Source organism: Chenopodium album, chromosome 24 (genome assembly GCF_948465745.1).
Source record: "Chenopodium album chromosome 24, dcCheAlbu1.1, whole genome shotgun sequence".
NCBI classification, from domain to species: domain Eukaryota; kingdom Viridiplantae; phylum Streptophyta; class Magnoliopsida; order Caryophyllales; family Amaranthaceae; genus Chenopodium; species Chenopodium album.
Window position 1 is genome coordinate 30,387,524 of NC_137857.1, and position 17,927 is coordinate 30,405,450.

Genomic DNA, 17,927 nt, shown 5'->3' on the forward strand with positions numbered 1-17,927 from the left:
CTGATTTTGTGCATTTTTTTTAATCAATGAACATAATCATGCAAAATATGAACATATGCATAGGTTCCCTTAAATGTGAACATTAGCTTTTCATAAAGTGAACATAGGCATAAAAAATATGAACTTATGCATTTCAGAAAGTGAACTTAACATTTCAAAATATGAACGTTAGCATTGGTTTTCTTAAAGTGAATATAAGCATTCAAAAGGTGAACATATACGTAAAAAAAATATGAACATAAACATTTAAGAAAGACAACATATGCATAAACAGATTTAATTAATATTTCATGAACAACACTACATATTTACATTATGAATATTTGAAATTATATATGAACATATAAAATATTATTATGAATATAATGCATTTAATTATGAACATATAAATTTAAAGAAATAAAAAATAATATGATTACGAAACATATGCATATAAGTATTAAATGTTCATTTTTTTTACGTGTTCATTTTTTATTATTAAATGTTCATATTTTTTTCATGTTCATATTTTTTTACTAAATGTTCATATTTGTTTACTAAATGTTCATTTTGTAGAGTGTAGTGTTGATTTTTTTTTTTTACGTTGTTGCACCTATCTAAGGTGCACAAGTATACTAATTGCACCCAAATGTATAATGGATGCGATACATTTAGGACTCGCTTGGATTATCAAGGGTAGATAAATTCGCTTGGATTGGGTTTAGTAATCAAGGGTAGATTTTACCAAAAGCCTAACTCAGAGGGCAATATAATTTTAAGCATGATAAATTGTTATTCTAAGGGGTCTAAGTAATGTATTACCTTCATAATAGTGACAAATACAAAGCTTCGCCTGCCCCCTTCCCTTTCTTTCTACTCCTTTTCCTTCTTCTATCCCTTTCCCTTCTCTTGTATATTGCTATTCAAACAAAGTGCTAATCTCACTAATTGGTACAAGTAGAGTCGTAGAATATTATAGCTGCCCTTTCTTTTCCGCCGTTCGATATGCTCGATAGCAATTTAAAGTCACATATCGTACATTACTTTGATATGCTCATAAAATCTCACAGTTTGTAAAATAGATTTAGCTTGAACATACTGTGAAATCATGGCAATATATTAAAAATGGATTTGGATCACATATCTTGGCAATTATTTGTAGATAGATGGAGTATGTATTCACAAAACAATAAATCTCGTGCTACTGGGGTTCTTTAATCACCTATACAAAATACGTAGTAGTCGTATTTTGTAAGATGTATGAGTATATTCATATAAAAACATCTTGCAAATGAAAAAAATGGAACTATAACTCGGGCATTTGATGATTTCTATTGCCATGAATGAATGTTACTAACATACAACAGCTGCATTACAGAAAGGGGGAAAAATTAACAATAACTGAGCTACGGAATATCTTCTACTTCTATTGCCTAGCACCCTACCTAGCTACGAATTTCCTAACATTTTGAAACAAGATTTATTAATAGCCTATCTAAAGTGGTAAAATTGAAATTATAAGCAGCAAGATGGCAGATAAATCTAAAAATACAATTACAGATGCACAGGGAAGCCACAACAGCCGTTACAGTCATTTACCTTGGAGACCTGGAAGAAAGACACTTTCCACAAGATACAAGCTTCAGCAATGAATGGGGTCTTCGTGCCCGAATCTTTAACCTTGATAACTGCAGACATTGATGAATCAGAAATCTATTAGTATGGTCAGAAACAGTTTTGAAAACATTCTAGTTAAGGGAACTGAATTTCTTCAGACCTCCAGTAATCAAAAAATATATATATCGTTCCTTGCAATATGAGTATATTCAATGCAATTAAATTGTTTCAATACACTTTTAAAATTATAAGTGTGTCAAATGAACTAGTTTTTGTAGAAAAAGGATGATATGGGAAGATAAATAACGCAAAAACAATCACTTTAAAAGTCTAAAACTAAATTTAATAAGCAGACGAATCAAACTGGGCATCTCTTCAAAAAAATGCAGACATTTATCAATATATAGGAATACAAGCAGACCCCCCATCATGCTCAATTTCAAGCCCGAAACAATATCCTCGTTTGATTATATCACCCTCACCACTCCAATGCTTCATAGCAACAACAACAACAGCACTTAATTTAGTCTGTCCTCCCTCTGACCCTCTATAAACAGAATAGCGCTACTAAACCACAGATGTAGTCCAAAATTCTTGTTTGTTATAAAAGTAGTCAAAGTTGATTTAAGCATAGCTCATGGCTTAAAAGCAGAGAGCCAGAGACGTTGACGGCAGGGTAGATGGACAACTGCATTGTGCATTTAGTTATGCTTAAACTGCTCCTAGTCATTGAGCTGACTATTATGACCTTTTCCCTCTGACCATACAAGCCCTTCCTCCCAACCCAACTTTTAAAAAAAAAAAAAAAAAAAAAAAAAAATGCAGTATTGATTTTATTACCTTCCGTCGTGTTGTTCGTGATGGTTTCCAACATAACAAGTTTCTTGATTTAGGTTCCAACCTCCTGAAAGACAGAAAATTTGAAATGTTAAAACATAACAATCCCTAATTGATGCAGGAAAAAGATAATCGATAAAATCGATAAAAAAGAAAATTCCTATCCATTCAAACACACAAGCTAGCCCCAATCAGTAACAGAAAGCAGTCACTCAACTTTCTGCGGAAGTCGGATATACAGCATATGCGCAACAAATCAGTCACAGAACCAGTCATTTCTCATGTCAGTGAATCTCATGCGGTGTGTTTAAATCATAAAATTGGAATGTGATTTTTACCGAATTTTGCTAAGCTAGGTAACAGTTCAAACTTTGCTAGACAGTGATTTATTGGGGAGAGGGTGTATGAATTAAGCATAATACTGTCTTAGTAATTACTTTGCTTTCTGTAGGCATAAGACAGTGATTTGTTTCCAGATATTTAAACAGTATAAGGATGCCATTTTGGTAAGAAATAACCAAGACTAAGAAAATAAAACATGAATGAAATAGCAGATAGATTAAAATATCATTGTGAAACACATACAGATTTTCTTGCTCAAGTTTTTCAGCAATTGATACAGCCTTGCGTTTTGTCCATGCACTGCGTTGGGAGGATCCCTCTGCTTGCTGAATCACATGGGCAAGAGAAACTTTGCCTCTCACCAGGCTTCTACACTGATTTTCCTCCCCAAATCTTCCTCTTTCAGATACAGCAGACGAGTCAGGATGTTTGAATGATGGGACTGTTTCACCAGCCCGAGCTCCTCGCAAATCTCTCTTTTCTGATTTTCCATGAATATCAACATGGTCACTAAACTTTTGTTCCCTTGGAGAACCTGCTAGTTCAACGATTTCACTAGTTCCATAATTACCCTTGTTCTTTGCAATCATTCTGCTAGAACCACCATATCCGTCCTCAGTTGTGGGCAAGACAAGTGGTGTATGACCACCTAACCTTGCATCTTTTCTTGATTCTGATCTTATTTCAATTGTAACTGGGGAGCCAAGCACGGCTTCAAATGCTTGCAATATATAAGCCCTTAGCTTTTCTGCCTTAGATTTGGTCTGGAGTGAACTGAACAACAATTGAACAGTTGGAGCTGCATGGAAGAAAGTTGGTCAGTCAAACAACTAAACCCACAGAGAAGTGCCACAAACACTAGCTCCTAATAGATTCACAAAATTTATATATATATTGTCCATCGATGATTAAGTATGTGATAACAGCCCCACATCTTAGACACATTTTTTTTTACGAAACAGGCAATCTAACATCCTCAAAGATAGGGGGCCAAAAAAGAACATACTTGAAGTACATGGTCTCAAAAATAGGGGACCAAAATAAGAAATCAAACTAGTAACATTGTATTCAAATTTTGTGAAGAGATAATGATTCCATGTCAAGTGACCCACCCTGTAGCTAACTAATTATCTGTTTGTGTGTATTCTTTAAGGCTGTTAGTACACCCTCTCATTCCAAAATATGTATAAATCAAGGAATTACTAATTATTGTATTTGTTTTTAAAGTTGACATGTACAATTCCCTTGGTTCTTTAAAAGATGAGCAATAGTGCACTGATATTTTAGGTGCACACATATTCTCACCTAAATAAAAGCAGACTATTTAAAAGGGGAGGATTATATGCTAGTAACAATATCTACTTCCACTTTCAGATGAAAGATATTAAGAAAATTATACCAATACAAATAATAGAAAATTGTAAACACATCACCACAATTCCAGCACATGGAACATGGTCATAAGAGGAAAGCCATTACCTGCACCATAACTGACAGAGATCAGCTTCCCTTCTTGATACATGAACTCTTTTACGCAGCTAATTTGAATATTCTGTAGCACCTCCAACCAGATGTCTTCAATTTCTGTGTGACCTTTACCTCGCTTCCCATTGGGTCCCATATCATCATATGCAGAAGTCTCGTGAGAAGCAACCCTAACACCTTGCCTTCTGTTGCCAGATACCTTGCTACCTTCATGAGTACCACTAGGGCTGCCTTCATAATGCTTATCCATTCCACTTTCAGTAGAAAAACGCCTCCCATTATTGGACACTATGGCACGCTCCATTCCACCTTTCCTGGTCACAGCTCTCCCATCATTCTGGAGCAATGGACTGTGATTGAAACTAGTATCTTCTGCCGAGGAACTGGGCAACATATACTGCTGATCAGGAGCAAGTTGAAGCAATGCAGCTGTTAGCCAGGTCAATTTGTCACTGGACATTCTCAGCTGCTTCTCAGCTTCTGAGAGAGTTTTCAATGCTTGGCGAAGTTTTTCCATATCTTCTTTGGATACTGTAGCAATTGAACAAAGTTTATTTTACATTAGTACCAGGACAAGCAATAAAATAGCAAGCAACAATAACTACTTAACTAGCAAAAAATTAGCAAGGCAAAGAGCAATTTTCAGCAGTTAAGCAAGTTGTAATGCACTAAACACTCATGGTCCATTTGATAGGCGGTGGTAATAATTGGTGGTAACAAGGATGGATTTAAGAGCAACGTTGTAAGAAAATCATCCTAATGCCCAATAATGCAACCCCATCCCCAAACTTGTGTTTTCCTTTATAATAAAATTCCATTACCATCCTATAGCACCCCTCAAGTGGTAATGAAAATCTAGAGCAACTCTTGAGTCAAAAAAAAAAATATTAATAAATAAATAAAATAAAATAAAATAAAAAATAAAAAATAAGAAATAAATAAATAAATTAATAAAATAAAATAAAAAATAAAAAATAAAAAAAATCAAGAGCAACTCCAATGGTGGATTAAAAGGGCTTGCCTACAAATCTAGTGAAAAATGTAGCAACAGGCCTACCGTTGGAGACGCGAAACAAAGTGAATCTGAACTCGCAACAAAGCTATACGCTTGGGGGAAAAAGAGCGAAAGAAGAAACACACTCAAGATTAAGTGCAGGCATGCAGCCATCCATTAGGTGAGTTTGTGGCTTTGAAAGTATTTTAGTTTGATAATATGATGCGTCAAGTCAAGCTACAACAATTTGTAGTTCCTCCCTAGACTTGCTATTATGAGAGAAAGAGATACTTTGGGGTAAACTTGCATTACTGTGGCCATTGACAGATAATTTTCCTTCCAAATCTACATACAAATTCATTTCATTAGCACAATTTACTACCACCTACCTAACCTGACATCACGTCAATAGGTCATTCGAGATATATTACAAATGTGGGTGGGGGTATAATGAACTGATTGAAGCCTATTCTCATTTGATGGAGTCATCTTAATGAACCATTAATCCCCATATGGTTGAACCAAGTGCAAGTATACAATCAAAAAATAATATTGAAAAGCTACACGTATGATGAAGAGTTGATGACATCATTATTGAAATGATGATGAAGATAAAATTAGAATGGCAATAGAGTACCTTTAAAACTCACTTGTTGCGGGAATTCCCTTTATATTTACTTTTTGCACAATATCTTTAACAATAACTTTTTTTTGCGGGGTAATACCTTACTCTGATTTACGGCTAAAAAGAGTCGATTTTCCAGCATTGACATAGATTTTCCTCTTTATTCTTAATTTTTGGACTTCTCTTCACTTCTGCCCGTGTTTTTCTTTCCTCCTCTCTAATATATTAACTCAGCTTTCCCCAGCCCACCTCAACAAAAACCACCATTAAAACCTATCTTCTGTCCATTATATCTCTTCTCCATCCAACTCAACCTGACCACTCCTACCCTAGAATCTCAACCCCCTTGTATTGAGTATCATTCTTCAGAATGTCTTTACTATTTTTCTATTGGCCGGCCTGGATAATCTCAATATTATTGATTTAAAATTTTAAATGTATAGTCTCAACAATAAGTTGTGCTAGTCAATGCAATTAAACAGTTTCCAGCTGCTATACATTGACTGTGATGATAAACCAAGGGCAAGTGTAATAGGTATATACTATATTGCCCCTGAAGGCAGACTAATCTACTTCATAAGTAACAGGTCAAGGACAATATAAGTGTATTTTTGTTTTGGTTTGTGCATGGAAAAGCATACAAATTATGCAAACACATCTTTACTAGGTTTCAATGAAGGCTCAAAGGTAGAAAAGTGTAAAAAAACTGGGGGGGGGGGGGGAGAGAGAGAGAGAGAGAGAACTAAGCACTGGGAAAATGATTTTTTTGATCAAATATTAAAATTAAGGTACCCCATTTGGAAAAAAAAAAAGTTTAAAAGTAATTCTATACAGAAATAAATAAAAGGTGTTTCCATACAAACACGTGACTTTCAGAAGGTCTATCAAGCTGACAAGCAGAGTATTAACAATCAATAATAAAGGCTTTGTAATACTAGGCAGGGAAGAGTAGATCTAGCCTCACATGGTTGTCGCCGAAAGAATTTTCTTCTACGTCTTTCTTTTGTGAAGTTGTATGTACCAGCTAACACATCAGTAATAACAGTAGCCAGTTGGGACATCAAAGCCAATGGCTCAACACCACTTTCCATAATCTCCCTCAGATTCTTGACTGTGTTAACTGTGTCTGCAGACAGAGCAAAGTCAAGAAGATCTACCAACTTCTCATCAGAGATCAGACCAACCTGAGGGGGAAAAAAATTTCCGATGTCAGTACAGAGTAAATAAAGCCATTGACAATGCCCAACAAATTAATTTAAGCAACTAATTCATCATTATCTTTCATTACTTAGCACAAAAAGAATCAATTTTTTTTGCCTTATAGGTACTCATACAGTCATACTGTTTTGTTTATTGTAAGCCACAGTTTTGATTTGACAGAATACAGACTCTCACATCAGACGAATGCTGAAAAGACCATTGCTATTATCAGGTCATTACAGAGTTATACGTGTGTGGTGCATGCAAATAAAATATTACCTAGGTCAACTGATCAAGGTATCAGAAAGTTATTCGAATAAAGGACCAGTCTTTATTATGGAATGTGTATAAATGCAACCATACTTACATTTTGTTATAGCAAAACTAAATTGTGCTGTCAAAGATATTTTCCACGAGAATTCATGTTGTCCCCCAAGTATTTGAAGTTTCCTTACATCTACCATATATTATTGTAATTATGATATCTACCACCACTATTTTCTTAAATATATTTTCTTTTGTTTATTTTGCTTATCCAGGGTGAGCCTAGATTCTCCATTAATACCATTGCTATAAAGCAAGTAAGCAACTCAGACAAAGCTAAAGCTCATGTGATGCTGATGATCCTAAATGGACTTTGAACAGCTACCTTTTCAATGGCACAAAATTGCGAATAACATACAATGACCCAAGCCATGCATCTCAAAACACTTGAGTTTAAAGTTTTTCAAATCCATTCACATTGCAGTTTATAGAGAAAATTCTAAACTGTTCCGATGAATTAATGTTTCTTGCTCCCACACAAATACTGATTTTCAAAATTATGAGGCCATTGAATATTAGGGATAGAACAAGAGCACACTATACATAGCTAGACCACTATATAAAAAATGAATTTCTTCAATAAAAACCCCTAAAAGCCTAAAAGAAATCAAACGACGGTCAACGCTTTTAGGCATAGTTACACTTATAAGTTTAGGATAACCCTAGGTTTCTGGTGTTGCTCTCTCACATCTCCCTAAATATTAAGGGAGAAAATCCATGTAATTATTAAAATAAATAAATGTAATTAAATGTTTGCAATAGTTGAAATTTCCAAGCTAAAGCATCAACATCACTATCAGTCTATCACTGTACTAATAATCAATACATTATATGTATGCGCAACAAGTGATATAGATACACAAACTGATGAAGGGATACAGAAAGCTAGAAAGGTATTGCACATGCTCTAGGAAATTTTTTTAGACATCTAACATCTTCAACGTATTGATCAATTGCTCCAAAAGATGTATCCAAACTATGAATATCAAATGAGGTAATAGCCTTGATTATATACTATTTGCAAAATTAAACATTAATAAATAAAAAAAAAAAATTAGATGCAAAACAAAAATATTCTCTTATTATTGTATCTAAATGAATGTTCATAGCTAACTTACCAACTCCTGCACTAGTGTCACTGAGATTCTTTGACCAAGTAAACTTAATTGCTCAAGCGTCATTTCTGCATCTCTCAAAGAACCATCTGACCTGGATGCTATAAGCTTCAGTGCATCTCGATCAATGTCTAAACCTTCTTTAGTAGCAATCCATTGTAAAGCATATATAATGTCTGCATCTTTCAACTTGGGAAAGAAAAACTTCTGGCATCTGGATATAATTATATGGGGTAAAACATCCAGACTCGAACATATGAGGACAAAAACTATACGCCTGGGTGCTCGATCAATGACTTTGGATATTGCACTCCAACAATCGTGGGAAAGTGTATCACAGTCATCAAATATGAAAACTCTGTACTGGGAAGCTTGCTGAGACAACATCATATTCTCAAACAAATCCATAATGCTCTCAAAGTCAAAATTACTTACAGGACTTATTTCTTTTATAGTTCTACTTTTACCCATATCATGTGCAACGCAAGAACCACAATAGCCACAGGGTTTAGGATGTTCAGGTGACTGACAATTTAAAGCTCTAGCAAATATCCTTGCAGATGATGTTTTCCCTGTTCCATGAGGCCCATGGAAAACATATAACAAGCCCACCTTCCTCCGAACAATGGCATTAGAAAGAGCCTGTGCAACCAAGTTCTGGCCAACCAAATCTCTAAATGTTCTTGGCATGTATATCTGCGTCAAATTCTGATGTCTAGCACGGCGTCCCCCTCTTAGCTTGCGTTGGTCACCAGACCTAGCTTCAGAAGCAAGGTCAGACTCTATATCACGTTTCAAAAGGCTATCAGCAAATATGCCTAGCTCCCCAGAGTAATCATGGGCCCAAGCAGCATTATCTGAGCTCTCAGATCCATCAACCAGTAAAGGCAGTGCCTCAGCATCAGACTTACTACAAAAGCTCGACTGATCTGATGCTGCAGGAAAGTCAGAAGCATCTCTTCCCTGGGGCATTTGACCTCCTCTTTTTAACCTTGGGTCAGACAAACCACATGACAAACTTCTGCCAGCCATATCAAGAATTGTTTTGCCTCTATGATGAATCCTTGACCAATTAAAGGGTATCCCACACCCATTTCGTGGACCCCTTGAAACATTATGGTCACCTAATTCCTCTTCTTCCTCTCCCATGGGATGCCTTTGTTGCACCACACCCTTTACTGATGAATTTGATGCCACAGATACATCATTTTGAGGCCTGTTATCCCTCGGAGGCATAGCACCTGGTGCTCTTTTTACTCTCCTGAACTTGCGCCTTCTCACTTTATTGAAACCACTGCAGGTGCCACGAACACTAGGTTCTGCTTCTTCAAATACCTTTTCAGTTTTCGAGTGCCTCCCATTAGGATGCTTGTTTGAAGAAAGTACACCATCACTATCCATGGTGATCTCATGCAACTGCTGCGACAGAGTTTTGGGGTTACCCTCTTGACTATATTTCCCTGTTGCAGTACTCTTTCTGCTTTTTCTATCGGAATTTCCTGATACCCCTTGAGACATTTCATGCCCATTGTCATAAGGCTGAGTCCCTTGTTTACCTCCAGATAGGTCACTCTTTCGGCTAGATTCTTTCTCCTTATCCCTTCTGACATCCCAAGCTCCACTCTTGCTACTGTGCTCACTGCCTAATGCTGCCTGGAAATTAGTCCCCCCAGCCTCGAGACTCTCAAGAGGCGGAGAACTTTGAGATAACCTTCTACCATCCCTTGAATGCTCACCAGTTGACCTTCTACCATTCTCAAGCCTTTCCCCATCTCTAGAAAGCAGATCAGCTATGACAGGAGAATGCCACGGTGGGGGACTAGCCGAAGGATCCCTAAGAGAACGAGACCTCTGAAGCACAATAAGGTCCCTCATAAGGGACTTATCATGCAATAGGGGACTATGCTTATGCATATGGTTTTTCAAATGAATACAGTTAGTCAAGTGTATATGGTTACGCAGATGATCACTAATATCACCATTGGCATCCTTGAGAATCCGATTACGAACAGCCCTAGTCATGATCAAAATAGCAAACAACCAAGATGCACAAAATTTTCCAAATTAAGCAAATAGTTAGGCATTTTCTTTAAATCCAACACTACCCCAAAACCCTCCTCTTGAATTTTCCCTCAAACTAAATATATTGCCACCCACCAATTCAACCACAGTAATTGCATCACATTCATGAACCCCACTTCCAACTTCAATCATCCTATCCAATCAATACTATACTCAAAAATCGACGTCGAACCCACAAATTTGATCAACTCCCCTCCCACTACAACAACCATAATTTCTCAAATTTTCATTCAAATCAAATGCACCACCATAACAAAAACACCATATATATCAAACATCAATAAAACCCATTAAACAATCATAACCAAATTAAGCATCAAGGGTTCCAAAACTTATCAGATAACAGCTCAGCACTAAAAACCCAGCAAAATATTCTTCACCCTGCCAAAAAAATATACAATAAAAAAACAAATTAAGCAGCAAAATCAAAGCTGGCACATTAACAAAAACAGACAAATTACTTGCAAAACAATCAAAATAAAAGAAAAACACATACATAACCACATTAAATCAGAAGAAAATGGTGTAGAATCCAATGAAAAATGCAGATTAAGAAATACATAGAAATAGAAAGAAAAAGAGAGAAAACAATCACCTGAATCAGAAGCAAAGTGGGGTTACTTTAAAAAAACAAAAATCAATAGTTGGTTTCAACCGAAAATTAATTGTACCCAGATCTTTCTAATACTCTGTTTTTTCTGTAACTTTCACATGAACTCTGCGTTGAGAACGACGGTGAGTTGAAAAGAGAGAAATTGAGGAAGAGAGAGAAATACAAACAAACACCACCAAAGCAAAGGCAACTAGTGTAGTGTGTAGTAGCAATGCGAGCAGATGAGTGTAGAGAGAAGAGAGAGAAAAGGTGGGACCTTGCTCAGAATCCACGTGGATTCTGCATCCTAGCCGTTGGATGCCATGTGGGGTCCACAGTGTTGTGGGGTCTGGTTAAGGGTAGTTTTAGACCATACTCAAGGTCATTTTTTGCACGGGTAAAAATGAGGAATTTTTGGATTAGATTGACCAAAAGTTATTTAAGAGTCATAACTCATAATTAGGGTATGGTTATGGTGTGGTTTTGTACCATGCTCATGCCGTTGATGACTCTAATATTGTTCGTTGGTATCAATGGTTTTTTTTTTTTTTTTTTGGTGTTTAGAGAGCCACACGGGTGAGTGATGAGAAGCGATCCCAAGATTACCTAAAATCAGAAAGGGGAGCTCTAACCACTTGAGATATCCTTCAATCTCTACCAACGGCTCATTTGGTAGCCGATAAAAAGAATAGATTTTAAGTTAAATTAGGAAAGAAATTAACATTGTAATTTCCATGATATTGCAATCTCATCCTCAAACATGTGTTTTTTCATGTTTTTTTAATTACCATGAAAACCATCCATTTTCACTTGGAAAAGATAGTAAATGGAAATGAAAAATTCTAAAGAAGAATGGTCAATTTGGGTAATCTAGCATTATCATGGGAATGAAGCTTGATTTACCTGGTAAATTTACATACAAATTCATTCTCGCTCATTACCATCATTTACGGCCACCTACTAAATGGACATTAAATTGTGCTTAGTGATGTTAATCTTAATATTGGTGGTATCATTAGAATGTGTGTATGATAAGTTATTGATAAATTAAGTTAGGATATGTTTAGTTCAACTTTGTTAAATGTCTCGTTTTTCAATCCACATTCGTCGTTACATCACTTACATTATCGTGTAGTGTATAATACATGATGTGTAGTCTTAAATATATGCCTGGAAACATGTGGCTAGTCTATTAGGGTTAGGAGAATATTGTACCCTAATATAAAAAAATTATTTACGATTATGTTGCTCGGTGTTGAATTCTCAAATTAGAGAGGTTAGAGAACTCTAAGAGAGATAATTCATGTTTAGGCATATAAATTGTGAAATCTTGAGAGACTGCATCATTATCTCACGGTCTCACTCATTGATTGAAATCCTAGTGCAAAGTTTGTGTTTCTTTTACTGTACTTCTCTTTGACAAAGAAGATATTTTCCACTTAAAAGTTTTTGTATGATATTTATTATTGTTTATCTTTGTTACAAGTGAGCCCTTGATCCTAACATAAATATTCATTCTCTTATTTGTGGTTGGACAAAGTTTTGGAGACCTAGTAACCAAAAGAAAAATAAGAATTTGTCAAACTTACTTGAAACTAGAATAGGTGGTTCAAATTTTGCTTGCAAATTTGCATGTAGGTTTCAATTCCAATTTCGATTATTGCCTAAAATTTACTCATCCTTTTTCTTTTTTTTTTTTTTTTTTTGGAAAAAATTTACTCACCCCTAAAATTTTGATGTCAAAACTCGAAACACTCAAAGACATTTTCAAGATAATGTCTAATTTAATGAATTTGTCCTATTCGTACATTTACTGCAGGGGGAAAGTTATTCAAAATTTGGTAATCTAAAAGGAGGGTTGGGGACCAAATATAATAATTGTGTTGAATAACTTACCAATTTGGCAACCAAATTTTTTTTGGTACGTAGGATGGTAAGTAGCATATGAACTTTTGAAGCATTAAATTTTGAACAAATAGATGATTGACCTAAAAAATAAAATTTAAAAAAAAAAAAAAATTGTTGAATTGAAGGCACCTTGTGCTGCTAACTGTTGAACAGAAACATCAATCGGTTAATAGTGACCGCGACCTCAAGATCAAATCTTATGTGGGAGTTGAAAGGATGTGACATTAATTCTAGGTAACTTATAAATAATTAATATGGTCCCTTTTTTATCTTTATGTTTAACTCCTTATTATTTAATTTTAAACTACACATAACACATGGATAAAAGTCTATATTAATGTATAATTGAATTTTATCTACTGTGCATTTTAATTTCTTCCAAATAACCGAGTAAGGAGTTATAAAAGATAAATGAAGTACTCCCTTCATTTCGTAATAATTGTAACACTTACCAAACTCCTTACAATATCTTATTAACTCAATTTTTATTTCTTAATGATTGAAGTTTATTTCTTCTCAAATTGAAAATTGCAAATTGAATTAATAAAAAGAAACATAGGGTGCATGTCCAACAAAAACTCTTACCCATCATCCCAATACATCATTAATAACCATGTTGCTAAACTCAGCTCCTAGCTAATTTTAAGAAAATAATCTAAGGCAAATCATACAAGTATACAGATAAAAAATAAAAATAAAAAAAAAATGCTATGCATAGCAATAGTTTTTAAAAAACTTGATTTAAATGTATTTGTGGATAAAATATAAACCGTCAATTTCGTTGACAAAAATATGTTTGCACATACCTAACCAGCAATGACATTTTAACGATAGATAAATAAGACAATTGTTATTATCAATTGACTCAAAGACTACTACTACTGGTTGTATTCATTAAGTATATTTCAATTTCAATGCGTGTATATGTGTGTTTTTCGTAACCTTCATTCATACCAAATGTTTATGTACAACTTTTATGAAGTATTTTTGTCAATGAAGTCAATATTAACGATTATTTTTGCATAAATTCAATAATTATTAGATTGATATGTTTTCTTATATTGTGTTAAAGAGTTGCAAAAAGTAACAATATATATACATGTAATTTGATTTGATTTTGATATATAGACACTTCCCCAATCTTTATCAATAATTAACTTGGTCAGTATCCTTCAATTTCCTAGTCCAATTATAGGAAAGTGCAAGTTGACAAAACAAGTGTAAAATACAAGTATTTAATGGGCGTTGTCCAATTATAGGAAATGCAGAAGATGACAATATATGAACTTGATAGGATTATTGGTTACACCGTCGACATGTTAATATGGGATGCCTGAATACATAAGATGCCAACAACATTCATCCATATTGTGTTGTCCTCTTTCTTACGGACCAAATACAAGGATTATGGTATCTGAAAATGCTTACATTTGCCGATATGCATGTACCAATGTACATACATGAAAGATGTCACCAAGCTTTGTGTAAGTGGACCGGCCGAAGAATTTACATTGTAATCTTGAGGTCACAAAGTCAAATTACTCTCTAAATATCTACAGCTAGCTTGAAAATGAAGAATTTTATAATTACTAAGAATATCGTGGTCAAATAAGACATTTATTTTACTTTTTGAAAAAAATTACTCCGTATAACTATAAAAGTTAGCAGAACTTTCTCTCAAAGATCATATTTAACGAATTTTGAAGAACTAACGGTACGGTCTTAACGTATCGATAGATTTATCAACTCCACACGTAACAACACTTGAGTTGTGGGGAATACAATGACCTACAACATACATAATTTGCTTCACGGATGATATACTAACAAATGAAACATATTTTTTCTTATAATTTTATTAAAATGAATGAATTAAAACTAACTTGAAGGACACTTAGACAAAGCAACCTAATAACAGAGGCAAATGATTACTATATGTACTTTTTATTTATTAGGGATTGTTTAGTACTAGTTGTACTTTATAAATTCTCTAATTGTGATATCCCCTTTAAACCCAAATGATGTTTGTTTTATTATACACGAGACTTATATATTTCCTCCTAAAAAAATTAAACAATAAGACTAGATTGATATATAAAAATACCTGATTCTTGACCCTGTGAGTTGTGAAAGGCTAGCACTTAATTACTAGTCTAAATAGGAAATATATATGCCTTTTATATTCTTTAATCTTCTAATCTGCATGTTGTAAGAGGCATGCAATTCTTATAAAAAAAAGTAGATTAGCAGCAAAGTTTCAGAGGGTTGTGATATCAGTAGAGAATCATTAATTAAATAAATAAGATTAAGAAGTCAAACTTTGAGATCTCCTAGGATTCTCTTGCTATGCCCAAATTATATTACTGGATTTGGAGGTTTTGTCCAATTCATTTTGTTGCATCATGCTACAAGCCAACAATTGCTTTATTTTAATTTTTGACAATCAATGTGCATCTTGGTTTATAAAAGTTAGATGATGCTAACAAATTAAGGCATATTCTAATTTACTAAACTAAATATTTTATGAGAGGAGAAAATTAGGAACTGATAAATTAAAATTAAACTGAACTAAACTGAATTTTGGTTTACTTTGGTTTCAATTTTTTTTTCCATTAGCTTTCTTAAATGCTACATTCTTTTTGTATAAAAAAAAGGTGTCATTATTTGAATACTTTAAGATTTGATATGTATGCTTTACGCTCAAATTACCTTAAATAGTCTGAGCTGATTTGATATAATCCCCTAACATGTACATACATGTAACATGGCGTGGTGTCCTACTTACCCTTTATTAGTTTTATACCGCTCATACTCCCTTCGTGTTTTTAATAAGTGTTACATTTTAACTGACAAATAGTTTTAGACAATTTTATTGACTTAAATAAAGTAAGAAGTAAGTGGGGTAGTTGGAGTATTAAAGAATTGTAAAAGAAGATAGTGGGGTTAATAATATTGAAATGTAGTTTTTTTTGACAAAAATGAAAGTGTAACATTTTACGGCCGCATTTCGTAAGTCAGTAAAGACTTATTCTAATTGATTGAACTGAACTTATTGGAGCTGAACTGAACTGAATATTTTATGAGAGAAATAAATTAAGATAAGAAACTGAACTGAATTGAAGTGAACTGAAAATAATCTGAAGAAAACATGCCCTTATTAAAACATGGGGAGAGTATGTATAATATTGTATTATTGTGCGGTTCATGGAGTGACAAATTGCAAAAATTTGAAGGTAAATCTTGGTTTTGTTGAGCAATACTTTTGTGGAGTAACATGAATATAGGCACATTAGCTTTCCAAATATAATATGTGGGACATGTTGTAGCTAATCTCTCTTTTACCAAATGAATGGCCAAAGATACAGTGTTCCTAATCTTTCTACTTAACAGATAGTCCAATTATTCCCTGCTTTATTAGTCCTTAGCAATTGCAATATGCCAATATCATGGAGAAGATATGAAAGTGGTAGAAATCATTTTTATTCAAAGATAAAGCCTCTTTTTTGTCTAGTTCCCAAGGGACATTAGCTTTGTTAATTGTACTTAAACTCATTTAATTAACCTTCTTTTTGCAGTCTTTTAGTTTGGGGCTTAGGTTTGAGATTTGTTCCCAAGTGTGATAATTTGTAGCAAATCTATAATACCTTTGCGGCTGGCCTAACACGCTATTAACTTAGGCAATAATGAGGCATTTCAAGGGCTATATTCTAGTTGATGGCTTTGATGCCCTCCAATTATTATTTATCATGTTCCGGGAATGTTAAAGGACAAGTGGTGGCTAAGCTAGTAGTTCATCACATGCTTAGATACATAAGGATAAAAGAGATGTTTCAACCTTTCTATAAGACTCAAGTTTTACCATTGGGAGATATGCCTACTAATTTATCTCGAAATTGCATAAGTATGAATTAGTAGACTTAATATAATTATAACATTCTCCACCCAAATTTATAGTATGCGTCGTACATCATTTTAGTCTTGAATTCAATTCAACTCCGATAAATTCACAAGTTTACAACACAGTTCCATCCAATTCAAAATAAGAAAACCTAAGTAATCTAGTAAAAATGCTACACCACATAATTTCAATTGTAACTTTTGTAAACAAACATTATGTTCATTAGAATAAGTTTTATACTCTCTTTGTGGCGCTATTTGTATATGTTTGTCTCATTTATATAATCTCATATGAATAACCCCTAAAGAGGTAATTGATCGACAACCCGACCGATAAATATTTCATTTGGTTTAGGATATTCAATCATCAATGAATATATTTGATCGCTTCTTGTGCTTGAAATTGTAATGTTGATGTTTGTTACAGACATTCAATATGACATACACGAAGTACACATTCCATGCTGTAACTTTTTAATTTACTCCCTATATTTTAAATTTTTAAGGCAATGTTGTAGCTAATCATTTCTAGGGATCACGTGTAATCATATAGGTGATTAATGCAAATTTTCATTGCTAACACTCCGATCCATCGTTCTCTTGCTTCAGCATGTTATTATTATTAGTTCTTTACTCAATACTGATACTCTGCATGTGCTAATTCGTGTACCCAAAAGTTGATTCAAATAATGGCATTTTTAATAAATTGCATATTGCTTGCCCCAAAATTATGGTTCAAATGTACGGGAAATATAGGATCAAACTTAATTATAGATATTCGAGCAATTACTACATACATGGAATGTACTATACTGATTAATTAAAACTGCAAACGTTGAGATTAATGATTGGACAATCGTTTTCTCTGTATTGTGCAAAATTTCTGCATCCATACCATAACAATATCCGACTATACGAGTACCTTGTTTC

General features: G+C 34.0%; 1 protein-coding gene across 3 annotated transcripts; it reads right to left on the reverse strand.

Moving 5' to 3' along the window:
* Positions 1-1,282: 1,282 nt before the first annotated feature.
* On the reverse strand, positions 1,283-11,398 carry LOC145611652 (protein STICHEL-like 4). Of its 3 annotated transcripts, XM_081667000.1 has the most exons (8): positions 11,196-11,398; positions 8,522-10,981; positions 6,844-7,063; positions 4,255-4,791; positions 3,347-3,574; positions 3,019-3,256; positions 2,437-2,500; positions 1,283-1,667 (listed from the first exon to the last, which is right to left on the reverse strand). In XM_081667000.1, the coding sequence occupies exons 2-8, from the start codon at positions 10,538-10,540 to the stop codon at positions 1,575-1,577; spliced, it is 3,399 nt and encodes a 1,132-aa protein (XP_081523126.1). In that variant the 5' UTR covers positions 10,541-10,981; positions 11,196-11,398; the 3' UTR covers positions 1,283-1,574. The 3 variants fall into 3 exon arrangements, with proteins under 3 accessions (XP_081523126.1, XP_081523124.1, XP_081523125.1); XM_081666998.1 differs by having other exon boundaries at positions 3,019-3,574; XM_081666999.1 differs by lacking the exon at positions 11,196-11,398 and adding an exon at positions 11,097-11,170 and having other exon boundaries at positions 3,019-3,574.
* Between the last annotated feature and the right edge of the window lie 6,529 nt (positions 11,399-17,927).